This window comes from Hippichthys cyanospilos, chromosome 4 (genome assembly GCF_059441005.1).
Source record: "Hippichthys cyanospilos isolate Australia breed blue-spotted pipefish chromosome 4, RoL_Hcya_1.0, whole genome shotgun sequence".
Lineage (NCBI taxonomy): Eukaryota > Metazoa > Chordata > Actinopteri > Syngnathiformes > Syngnathidae > Hippichthys > Hippichthys cyanospilos.
The window spans coordinates 881857-893169 of record NC_142372.1 but is presented as its reverse complement, the minus strand read 5'-3'; the positions used below and the strand labels follow the sequence as shown (position 1 = coordinate 893169).

The 11313-nt window shown below is 45.3% G+C and overlaps 2 protein-coding genes across 8 annotated transcripts; one reads left to right on the top strand and one right to left on the bottom strand.

Moving 5' to 3' along the window:
* Positions 1-32: 32 nt before the first annotated feature.
* LOC148424185 (uncharacterized) lies at positions 33-4950 on the bottom strand. 2 transcript variants are annotated; one of them, XM_088412690.1, is made up of 3 exons: positions 4622-4950; positions 1920-3456; positions 33-1329 (listed from the first exon to the last, which is right to left on the bottom strand). In XM_088412690.1, the coding sequence occupies exons 2-3, from the start codon at positions 2032-2034 to the stop codon at positions 173-175; spliced, it is 1272 nt and encodes a 423-aa protein (XP_088268816.1). In that variant the 5' UTR covers positions 2035-3456; positions 4622-4950; the 3' UTR covers positions 33-172. The 2 variants fall into 2 exon arrangements, with proteins under 2 accessions (XP_088268816.1, XP_088268817.1); XM_088412691.1 differs by having other exon boundaries at positions 4641-4950.
* Positions 1925-10945, top strand: LOC148424184 (adhesion G protein-coupled receptor G5-like). Of its 6 annotated transcripts, none has more exons than XM_088412654.1 (15): positions 1926-2764; positions 3215-3243; positions 3335-3543; positions 4094-4169; positions 4248-4389; positions 4741-4860; positions 5511-5627; positions 5695-5740; positions 6277-6371; positions 6621-6736; positions 7475-7881; positions 8316-8412; positions 8483-8612; positions 9124-9280; positions 9388-10945. In XM_088412654.1, the coding sequence occupies exons 3-15, from the start codon at positions 3336-3338 to the stop codon at positions 9477-9479; spliced, it is 1803 nt and encodes a 600-aa protein (XP_088268780.1). In that variant the 5' UTR covers positions 1926-2764; positions 3215-3243; position 3335; the 3' UTR covers positions 9480-10945. The 6 variants fall into 6 exon arrangements, with proteins under 6 accessions (XP_088268777.1, XP_088268780.1, XP_088268779.1 ...); XM_088412653.1 differs by having other exon boundaries at positions 1926-3058; XM_088412651.1 differs by having other exon boundaries at positions 1925-3543.
* Positions 10946-11313: the final 368 nt, after the last annotated feature.

Genomic DNA, 11313 nt, shown 5'->3' with positions numbered 1-11313 from the left:
ATTTAACTAAACTTCAAATAACAGTCAATTAAAACTGTAAAATAGATTTATTGCATTAAGGCTCTGTGCAAGTGTTACTGGACAAGATCACCGTTTGAAGCCTTGCATTTTATTCAGAATCACATGCGCATTTATGCAGGTCATCAAGAAGAATCCAAGATTCGTTGAACGTTTAATTCCCGTTGCTCTTCTGACCAGCACATTTATGTGACTTCACTAGCTGCTTGCGGGGGAATCGTTTCTCACACACATTGCAACTGAATGGTTTCTCACCGGTGTGTGTTCTTGTGTGTATAGTCAAAGTGCCGCTTTGATTGAATCCTTTCCCGCATATGGAGCATGAAAATGGTTTCTCTCCAGAGTGTGTTCTCCTGTGATGACTCAATCCTGACCGATCACCGAATGTTAATTTACAGACGGTACAAGCAAAAGGTTTCTCCCCTGTGTGCGTTCTCATGTGTCTTTTTAAATCTCCATTTCTGGAGAATTTTTTATTGCAAACTAAACAAGGAAAAGGTTTCTTGCCAGTGTGTGTTTTCATGTGTTGAACCATCACGGTACGATCTCTGAATGATAAGTGGCAGACTGAGCAGGCAAATGGTTTTTCACCAGTGTGCGTTCTTCCATGTGTTTCATATTGTCCCTTCCGAAAGAATCTTTGACCGCAAACTGAGCAGGCAAAAGGTTTCTCTCCCGTGTGTGTTCTTGCGTGTACATTCAAATGTCCCTTTTCAGCAAAGGTTTTACCACATACGGAACAGGCAAAAAGATTCTCTCCGGTGTGTGTCCTCGTGTGGTTTGTTAGACTTCCCTTTGTGATGAATCCTTTCTCACAAACCGAGCAGGAAAAAGGTTTCTCTCCTGTGTGCGTTCTTATGTGATTGGTTAAAGTTTCCTTCACGGAGAACCTTTTATCACAAACTGAGCAGACAAACGGTTTCTCTCCAGTATGTATTCTTGCGTGTCTCTTCAACGACGACTTGTTCACAAACGTTTTTTGGCACTGGGAACATTTCCAGCACCGGTGGTCAGCGAGACGCGTCTTATCACCATCGTCAATGTCAGAAGCGTGCGGCGTGATGTCATCACGATCTGACGCAGGAGCTAACAGGCTGTTCTCTCGCGATCCTCCGCAGTCCTCTCCGTCCAATTCTTCGTTGTCGTCATCTTCACTCTTCACAATGATGGCTAGCGGAAATTCGATGATGTCAGCCTCCAGCTCTTCCTCCTTCACGCGGGAAGACTTCTGCTCCTCTTCCTCTTTGAGGCGAGAAAGATGCTCATCGTGAGGCTCCTGCTGCTCTGGAGGAAGAGCAACTTTACTGACATCTGCATGACATAGCAATACAAATACACAAGGTCAAGTCACGCTTCGCTCGTCAAATGTGATGTTGCGCAATACATGCTTTTGACAGTGAACAAAAAGAACGGCTGGAGAATCGCATATATGTTCCTTTCGGTGACACAGTGGAACTCAAGCATTTGGAAATGAAAAATTGGCTTTTTTTAAGCATTATTAAATAATGTGTGATTTTTGTACCCACAAAGAAAAAAGAAACCCCATAATGGTCTGTTAAATGTAAATAAAAGTTATTCCTATAAGATTCAAGAGTTTTATCGTCATATGTAATAAATGAATAAAGTTGGCAATAAAGCATAAATATGTGCTTTATTGCTCAGAATATCACACTTAATCTTTCATCTCCATCTAATTTCCGTTCTGGTATTGATATATTTTTAAATACGGTTGTCTCGACTGTCGCAACGTTGCTGGGCCAAAGACAGAAAATATTACGAACGAAGTCGAACGTGTGGGGAAAAACGAACAAGGCCCGATATCTAAAAAAATAATATGACAAAAGTGATTTGAAACAGTGACGTCATTCAGCAAAAAAAAAAAAAAAAAAAGGTGAACGAGCCTGTACTGCGTGCTTCCTCCGGATATTTCTTGAAAACAGCGTTCAGGCGTTGATCCACTTCTGTCCGATAAAGCTCCTTCTCGTACTCTTCTTCCTTCACAAGTTTCGCACACATTTTCACTCGAAAAGCACAACATTTGACGCTCACGATTGACGCCTGCGACGTCTGCGTTTACGTTCCAAAGGCGCCTCTTTGTTAGCAAGCTAAGCTAAACTAGGCCAAACTAGATCCAATACGCTTCAACCTGCGGCGGGACAATTTGATCCAGAATCGAGGGCTTAATGATTGATGTTTTACTTCAGCAAAGTCCCGATGGACGTGTTGTGTCCAATACGTAGCCGAGAATAGTTTTTCCGAATAACGCGGGTTGAGGCTGGAGTTCATTTTTTTGTTGTTGCTAGTTACGTCACGGGTGACGTTCCAAGCCTACTTCCGCTCGTTGCTTTGCGTTTTTGTCGAAGCAGATAAATCCACATTTAGTAGCCACATCGAATTAATGTTGCGAACATTCGTGGTCCTGTTTCTCATGACCCATTAAAGATTTTCGCATTTCAATTGCTTCAACTTGATTTGGCATTTGACCAAAAATAGACAATATATACTGTATATACTCTGTTCTTGTACATATATTATGTCAAGTGCTTTTTGTTGTTGTTTGTTTGGTTAATAGTTCTCAAAAACAATTCAAACGCTAACATCTGGACCACGGACTCGACTTCGCTAAACAGAAGAAATCAGTGCCATAATGAGTGAAATTTGCTGGTCATTTTGTGCAAGTGTGATAGACAATATAAACGGTTTGTAACTAGGAAATGGACTTTTCCCTGGCTCTTTTACAACTAGGGTACCAATATTCTTTATTCTTATTCACTTATGTGAACGCGAATTACAGATTGGTTATAGTACTTTGCTGCTTTTCATTATAGTTAGCTTTTTTTTTTGTTGTAATTTTGATTAATGTGTGTGTTTTGAATTCGTTCGGATTTACTGTACCTTTTTAACGTTTTTTGAAGTTTATAGGGTTGTATTTTTAAAAATGCTCAGTTTAATTGAACTTTTATTAGTTTTACTAATCATTTTTAAACTTATATTTTTACTTGGAGTATTTTTTGAGTGAAAGATTGCGAAAAGGGCCACGGTAAGTATCAGGTAGCGTAGTAAAGTACGAAAGTGAGCTCATTTGAGGTTTTTGGATCTTGCTGTTTGTCTGTTGCCACTTCCTCTTTAGGTGTCACAATATCATTTGCATTTTTTTCTTCCCATTTCTAATGCGGTTGTGTTCTTCTCGTCCTAGAGTTTGGATCTTCGGACTCCCTCTTGAAGGTGCGACAGCTCGCGTTTGAAGCCCAGCCGGCTCGCATTTTCACTTCAACTTGGATTTAACGATGCAATGTTGGTGCTCTTAAATGATCAGGATGAAGTGGTGGTGGATTTCCGTTTGGCTGCTGCCGCTTTTGGCAAGTTGTGACAGAGTTGCTGGAGATGTTAACGCTTTGGAGAAGGGCCCGGGTAGAGGGGACACTCCCAATCCAGGTGCTGGCCGGGGAGAAAAAAAGTGTCAGGGCACAGATTGTAGGAACAAAGACCTATACGAGAATTGTATGATTTCCGGCCCCAAACCAGGTAAGCCATATTCTTTTTGGGTTTGTTCATATTTCACGTGAAAGAAGTGGGTCCAAAGTATATACTTTCACTTATTCGATGCCAGCGACATTTTTTCAAGTTTTTGAAAGACGTTAAATCCCAGATACTTCGCTATGAAATCGATACTTGAGTACATCGAGGAGGTTAATTTCCAGATACTTAAGTATTAAATCGATACTTGAGTATCTGGGATTGAATGTCCGGTCTCTTAAAAAAAACAACAACACAAAAATACGTCCCTGGCATCGAATGAGTTAAAAGCACGGATAGGTTCGTTTTTAGGAGTAAGTGGGAATTGAAAAAAAAGGCAAGAACCGTGAATATGTTAGAGTATGAAAGTTGGATTTTAAAACAGGCTTAGGGTTTCAAAAGTGTTGGGTTTTCAAGCAAGCAAGTCTGGGGTTCAAGACCGGGTTAGGGTTGAAAAAAAACTTCGGGTTTCATCTTACCATCTCTCTCCAAGCTTAAGGTTTGGAATGAGGCAGCCGTTTTGGTTTGGTTCACTCAAATCGAGACGCGTTTCCAACAGGACTTGCGGACGCCAAGCGTTGCATGAAGCATGTCAACGCGATGGCGGCGGGCGGAGAGCCCATCGGGGATTTCGAGTGAGTATTTTGACAGAATGACCGGCGCCTAAATGCGCCAAATTGTCATTGAGGCAAAAACGCATCGTTGTCTTTAAGAGCGATCGAGCGGCTGGAAAAGTCACTGGAGCGGGTGGAGGTCGACGAGACCGCGTCCATGTCGGTGGGCCGCCTGCTGGCCCTGCTGCTCAAACCCGCCGGACGCCTCGACCGCCTGCACATTTCCGCGAGCGACAGCGAGGCGAGCGTCCCCTCAACCCGTCTCGTAACTCCTTGCCGACAACCCGGGCTAGACCCGGCCGGCTCTCAGATAACTCACTGAGATGGTCCGGAAGCCAGTTCCTTTTTGGATCCACGATAAATTTCATGCATGTTTCCAGCGTGTTATCAGGTCACTAGTTGTCGGATGGACAAACGCACTCATTTTGCCCATATTATCCTAAATGACAACATTCTCGCAAAGCGCATCTTACGGTCACTGGTGGGCCAGACCTCAGAGAGGGGCACAGTCCGCGGACCCCAGAAATCCCGTGCGTTCAAATTCTTTCTGCTCATGCGCTTCTCTTCCTGCTCTGGGCACTTTTACCGCCAGGCCGACGCGGGCGTCACCCTCAACGACAGCAGAGTCGACGTGCGGCTGCCCGGAGATTTGCTGTCCGGATTAAACGACACCTTCTTGTTCTGCATGGTGACCTGGCCCAGATCCGTATGGGTACGTACATTGATTGCGTACACACACACATATATACGTATGTACTGTATGTATGTATAGAGAGAGAGCGATTTGAAATGCGACATGTTATGATGACATTATGCCATCACACACACATGCAGACGATAGAGAAAAACAATAGTTTCGCAAGAGGAAACACGTCACTTCCATGTTCGACGCAGCGATGCAAGTCAACAACCCAACCTCGGAGGAAATGAATCATAAAGCGTGAAGTCATTTTTACTCACGCACCAATACTTGAGTGTTTGACCTTGGCCCCGCCTCTTAAAGGCACAGACACTAGCAAGTGTACGTTATGTAATATACGTACATCGATTATTGATTTTTGGGGGGTGTTCAAACACATTCCGATTTTTTCCTCAATATATTTTTTGAATCTTAAGACACCCCTGTTCAAAAGTCAGGTTTTGGCGAAAATACAATTAAAAAAGGATTTCCACCATTGATCGCACGGTATGGTCTGTACGACTGAACTCGTAATTAAAGAGGGGAAAAAAATAAAGACCTGAGATAATGCGATCGCAAAAGTGTGCATTTACGTACGGTCAGTCATATTAGATGGAAGTCGGCGCACACCGCTTGAAATGTGGTACTTGCGCTAATGTCACTTTGTCCATCCACGGTTGAAGAACGTGACCTCGGAGGAACTCTACCAGAACCGGCTGCTGGGCCTGAGTGTGCGCGGGAAAGCCGTTTCCGGACTGCGGGAGCCGCTCAACATAACCGTCAATGCGGTCAACGTGGGTGTAAGTCCAGGGATGCAAATCCGCATTTAGCCTTCGCGGCGTATGGAAATGTGGATGTGGTCAACAGGAAAGCCAAAGCCCCAGATGCGTCTTCTTGAATTTCTCCTCAAAAGGTGAGCGGCTTCCTAATGATGGTATTTCTCGGTAAAGCGAGGACTGTCAGCTTCAGTCCTTCTCAGGCCTAAACTCACGGAAGGAAGACGACAGACTTGGACTCATTTTACTCGCGAGGAGAACGGACAGAGTTGTGCACTATCGCAGACTCACACTTTCTTCACAATGCACTCCGACAGAAAATATCCATGTCTACCAATGTACATATTGAAAAAAACAAATATGGAATAAGCTATATACAGTTATTCTATCCGGTACATAACTATAATATTGATGCAACTGAAGCGTGTACATGGCATTTCAAAGCTTTCCTAACCCGACGTGTACATCCAAGAAGCGTGAATTTTTGGAACACGTCGTAGCTGGAACGGTTTGAATGGGTCAAGAAATCGAATGGCTTTCAGCCTTCGCGCAATACTGGGCGCCAAACGCTCCCGCGCTATGTGGCGCCACCTACTGCAAGATCAAAATAGAAAATCTGAAGTGTGGCGCCTAACGCCAAGTCATTTAACATGCGTTTCCATGCGCTTGGCAGCATTCAACGGCAGCGGCTGTCGGACCATCTGGCGTCGCGGTCAGAGTCACGTGACCTGCTCCTGCGACCACCTGACCTACTTTGGCATTCTCATGGTCAGTACGTCTTTTTACGCGGCCTTTACCTTCAGGTTATGCGAGTCCGGCGCCCACCGTAGCCTCACTGTGAACGTGGCTGGAGTTTTCTTTGATTTTGAGCAGTTAGAAATGGGTGCTTGCGCCGAAGTGGGTGTGAACACCAGCAAATTCACGTCGCGTTAACTTTGTATAAAATTCGACTTTTATTGATGCTTCCTTCTTTTCCCTCTGCGCTCCCTGAAACTTTGCCGTGTTTTTCCGCGGCAGGTGTCCGCTCATCTCTCGGAAACCGACGAGGCGGCGCTATCGTACCTCTCTCTGATTGGCTGCGGCCTCTCGCTCGGCGCCCTGGTCATCACCCTGCTGCTATTCTTTGCCAAAAGGTAATCCGGATTTTTTTTTTTTTGTCCTGAAAATGAATTTTTGAAGGTCATTTTGGCGACATCAAAAATAGGCAACTTGTGATGGACTCTCATTGAATGTTTTTATACTTTGAGTACCGTTGATTGTGACAGGACGTCAAGGAGAAGCGCCCTAGACGTCGATTGACGTCAACCGCAAACGGCGATATCGTTATCAGCCAGTACTATCATATGGAACTTGAATGCAACATCTTGCATGGAGGTATTCTCTGCATGCTGAGCCAAGATATCCTATTGGCCCGGAGCAGATGCTCTTAACCAATGGCGTGGCGGTTTTTTCATGTTGAAGAAAAAGAAGAATGAGCGTGAAAAAAAAAATCCAAATGAGGCGGTATCGATACAATATCGGGTTATACCGGTATCGGAATACCGGAATCAGTATCGAGGGCCAAAAACACATTCAACTTTGGCCCGTAACTAATACAGCGGTGGCCAACATATAACCTGCGGGCCGTCCCTGGCCCGTTTGAACGCGTTTAATCCGGCCCGCGAGATGATTTGCTTTGTAAATGACAAAAATGAGCCGATTTTTTTTCAAAGAATGAAAAACTTGATTATGATTCATCGTGATGTTGTGCCTGTACAATTTTGGACGGTATTAAAAAGGAAGGATAACTCTGAAGCTGTTGTTTTAAAGTTGTCTAAACACATACCACGGTTTTATCGAGAATAGATTTAGCAGCCGTTTGCGTCCGACAGGAAGCTCCGCGAGGACGTGTCCATGAAGGTGCACGCCAACCTGGCGCTGGCGCTGATCCTGCTCAACGCGCACTTCCTGTCCAGCTCGGCGGCGGCGGCGGCGCGGTCGTACGGGCTCTGCCTTTACGTGGCGCTGGCGCTGCACTACTCGCTGCTGGCCACCTTCAGCTGGATGGCGCTGGAGAGCTTCCACCTCTACCTGCTCCTCGTGCGCGTCTTCAACATCTACATCCGCAGATACATGCTCAAGCTCGGCCTGGTCGGATGGAGTGAGTCCGCCAAAGCCCGCTCTCCAAGTGGTGCCCGCTCTCCATGTGGTGCCCGCTCTCCAAGTGGTGCCCGCTCTCCATGTGGTGCCCGCTCTCCAAGTGGTGCCCGCTCTCCAAGTGGTGCCCGCTCTCCATGTGGTACCCGCTCTCACCTGTCGGAGGCAGTAGCGAGCCGCCAGAACGGCGCAAACTCAATCCGCGCTTAACCCCTGGGCGGCCGGGGATTTTCCGCCAGCCTGGCCTTATTATCAGCCAGCTTCGAAGGGCTCATATCGTCAAATAGAAAATTTGATTTACTTTCCACCCCTGGAAATGTTCAGTCATGTAACTTTTCGTATCATATGTGGATCACTGTTTTCTTCTTCTGCCAAAAAACGTATGGAAACGAGTTGCGCGTATGCTGTTGGATGCACTTTCTGTATTCACTTTTTGTATTTTGTATGCAGAGTATTTAAATTTGATGGGTGGGACGTAAAACGTCCCCCAGTTCTGGAATGACCCATGCGTCGCCGGCAAAAACCATGCGTCTGGGACGCAGGACGAAAAATGTCTTTTTGCACTGTTGCGCGCAGGTCTTCCCGCCATGGTGGTGACGGCGGCGGTCTTCGCCGAACCCGCCGCTTACGGCCGCGTGGCGTTGGACGTCAACGATCCCAACGGCTCTCAGATGTAAGCCCGTGCGCGCTTCACGTAAAAACCAAAACCAAAAACCGAAACGCTTTTGCGCGTGCTGGCGCAGATGCTACCTGGCGCACGGCACGGTCAAGATGGTGAGCACCCTGGGCGTGTTCGGCGTGGTCTTTGCCTTCAACGTCGTCATGCTGGCCGTCACCGTACGCCGATTGGTCGGCTTCCCACACAGGAAACGGGTACACGTTTGCTCTTTTGGGGGAAATTTCAGTAGAATTGTGTTTTTGGAAATTCCAAGTTATTTTAAAAGAAATACAAATATATAGCATTTAGAATAGAAAAAGACATCAATTGTTTTTGAAGACAAGCTCGGCAAGTTTTGCACAAGCTCTTTTGGTTACATATTAAAATACTGATTATTTTCTCCTTTCCCTTCAAAAGAAAAGGAAAGAAATATTCCTCTTTTTTAGGCATTTCCCATTTTCAACAGTATTTTTTTACATTATTTTTTTATTAAAAAAAACAGCGTTTGACTGGGGTCACTTTTTCCACAGAATAACGTTGCATAGTTTGAGGAAAAAAATCTTTTGTTGTTTTTTGCATGCCTTTTGAAGAAAAAAAAATCTGGTGAGGTCATGCTGAATTTGATGAAGTGGGGATTTTCAAAGGCACTCACCGCCTGACTGCTTTAAGTAGATGTTCGACGTCTGTTTTGGTCATCGGCAGTCAATGGGGCGCGTTTGTGATCAGTTTGGGCAGGGCGAGCGAGGGCGCGCCAAGCAGAACATCAGCACGCTGCTGGGGGTCAGCACGCTGCTGGGCATCACCTGGGGCCTGGTCTTCTTCTCCTTCGGCCACCTGAGCGCGGCCGGCCTCTACCTCTTCTGCATCCTCAACACGCTGCAAGGTAGCGACGCCCGCCCGCTCGCTCGCTCGCCCGCCCCCCTCGCGGTCCTCTTCGCCCGCCCCCCTCGCGGTCCTCTTCGCCGCCGTCTCACCCTCGCGCCGCCTCAGCAGGTTTCTTCATCTTCTTGTGGTTCGTCCTGTCTTGGAGAAAGTCGGCACCCTCCGCGGCCAGCAGCAAGACGCCAAGCGCCAGCAGCTGAGACCTGCGGCGACTAACGCATCCCTTTCAATCATCTCTTTGTTCACTTCGATTACATTGAGGCCTTATTAAATGTGCGCATTTAAGGGCACATCTCAATCGCTCCTCTTTAACGGGGGCCTTTGGCGCCTCTTCCTCTTTACTGTGGAGTCTTTGGCTCCTGTTTGGCTGTAATTAGATGAGCTCTGGTTCCGCTTACTTTTGAATGAAATTTTCTTTTTTTACATCCCCACTGCCTAGGTGCAAGTGAAGGCCTAAATCAATGGTTCTCAACATTTTTTTCTGAGATGAAGTAGCTCCCAATGTAACAGTAAAAATGTAACTACTAATAAAAAAATAAATAACATCCTAACAATAGCATAGCATTTTTGTGCCTTTGCCAATGTGCCTTTGTAGAAAACTTCAATAACTCAAGACTAAACTGAACTAAATATGAGTATAGTTTTTCATCCTAACAACCAACAAAAACATTTTGAGCTTCGCTGGCTGCTTTTCTTCTGAACAGCACATCTGTGTTTGCTCATCTGGTACCTATGAGAGAAGTGTTCAGCACACGCGCGGCAAGCGAACGGTTTCTCAAATTGCGACTCAGGGAGAAACTTTTGTCACACGCTCAGCAGGAATACGGTTTCTCCCCGGCGTGAGTTCTCATGCGTAGATACAATCCTGGGCGCTCACTGAAACTCGATCTGCACACTGAGCAGGCAAACGGTTTCTCACCAATGTGTACTTTCATGTGCTTGTTCAAATGTGCCTTGCGGTGTGAAATTTTTCGCACGAACTGAACAGGCAAACGGTTTCTCTCCAGTGTGCATTCCCACGTGCAAGGTCTTTACCACACGCTGAGTTTCACGAGTGTTCATCAACGTCAGCCGATCATAATGACAAAATGTCACAATCTGATGGCGGAGCTAAGAGGCTGCTTGCTCCGCACAGATTTCCATGACCTTCTTCATCTTCTTTTTCACTCTTCACAATGACAGTCAATGGAATGTCGATGAGATCAGACTCCTCCTCTTTTACGTATGAGGCTTTTGGATTCTGAACTTCGCTGAGGTCTGTCGAACACAAGATGCTTGCTCCTTCTCGATGCTGTCGTGTGCTGTGCTTTCGATATATAGAATTTAAAATATGTTTGACATCATATTTGTGGGATCTTTGGAATCCCTCTGAGAAAAGAAAAGAACATTCTCCATTGCTCCCTTCTTTACAGGAATGTTACAAAAAATAATTTGTTGTCAATGACAGACGTGGTAGTTTCCGACTCCAATGATATGATTGTGGTTCCTGGTTTTGGTTGTAATTACATTCTCGGCCGCGAGAAGGCGACAGAACATTATGTTTAAGTTTGAAAGAAGACGCGTGAAAAGAATTTCAACTCTGCTGGAGACAAGTCTTTTACTGCACATTTAATGACGTCATAATGTACATGTTTGGTTTGGAGATTTGAAGTATATTGTGAGATAAATTTGTCATTTTTTCTACTGCAAACACAGAGTGATTGCGACATTGGAAGCATATTTTTGTGTTGTCTAATGTTCTTGAAATCTTAAATACTGTGCAAAATGTACTATGAAAACATGGTCAGGATGTTCTTTTGCAGATTTCAATTACTGAGGAGATCCGGATTAGAGGTTCTCAAATGGCCGGGCGCAAGATTTTAACGGGGCAAATCTAACATGATGTTTTTTTAATACAAGAACCGTATAGCGTGCTTTTCGAATTAGGAGCAAATTGATTGGAACATGAAGCAATTTATTGCTGGTATCCTTTGCATTCAAATTAGTGACACCATTTTTAGGTAGGTGAGTCAAACAGATGATGTTACGCGAATC

Bases quoted from the DNA above. Each gene is read 5' to 3' on its own strand.
- LOC148424185 (XM_088412690.1), bottom strand. From the start codon at position 2,034: ATGTGTGCGAAACTTGTGAAGGAAGAAGAGTACGAGAAGGAGCTTTAT. The intron at 1,330-1,919 runs GCTCGTTCACCT...TATGTCATGCAG, and splicing joins GGAGGAAGCACGCAGTACAG to ATGTCAGTAAAGTTGCTCTT.
- LOC148424184 (XM_088412651.1), top strand. From the start codon at position 3,327: ATGATCAGGATGAAGTGGTGGTGGATTTCCGTTTGGCTGCTGCCGCTT. The intron at 4,390-4,740 runs GCGAGCGTCCCC...TTTTACCGCCAG, and splicing joins TTTCCGCGAGCGACAGCGAG to GCCGACGCGGGCGTCACCCT. The intron at 4,861-5,510 runs GTACGTACATTG...CCACGGTTGAAG, and splicing joins CCTGGCCCAGATCCGTATGG to AACGTGACCTCGGAGGAACT.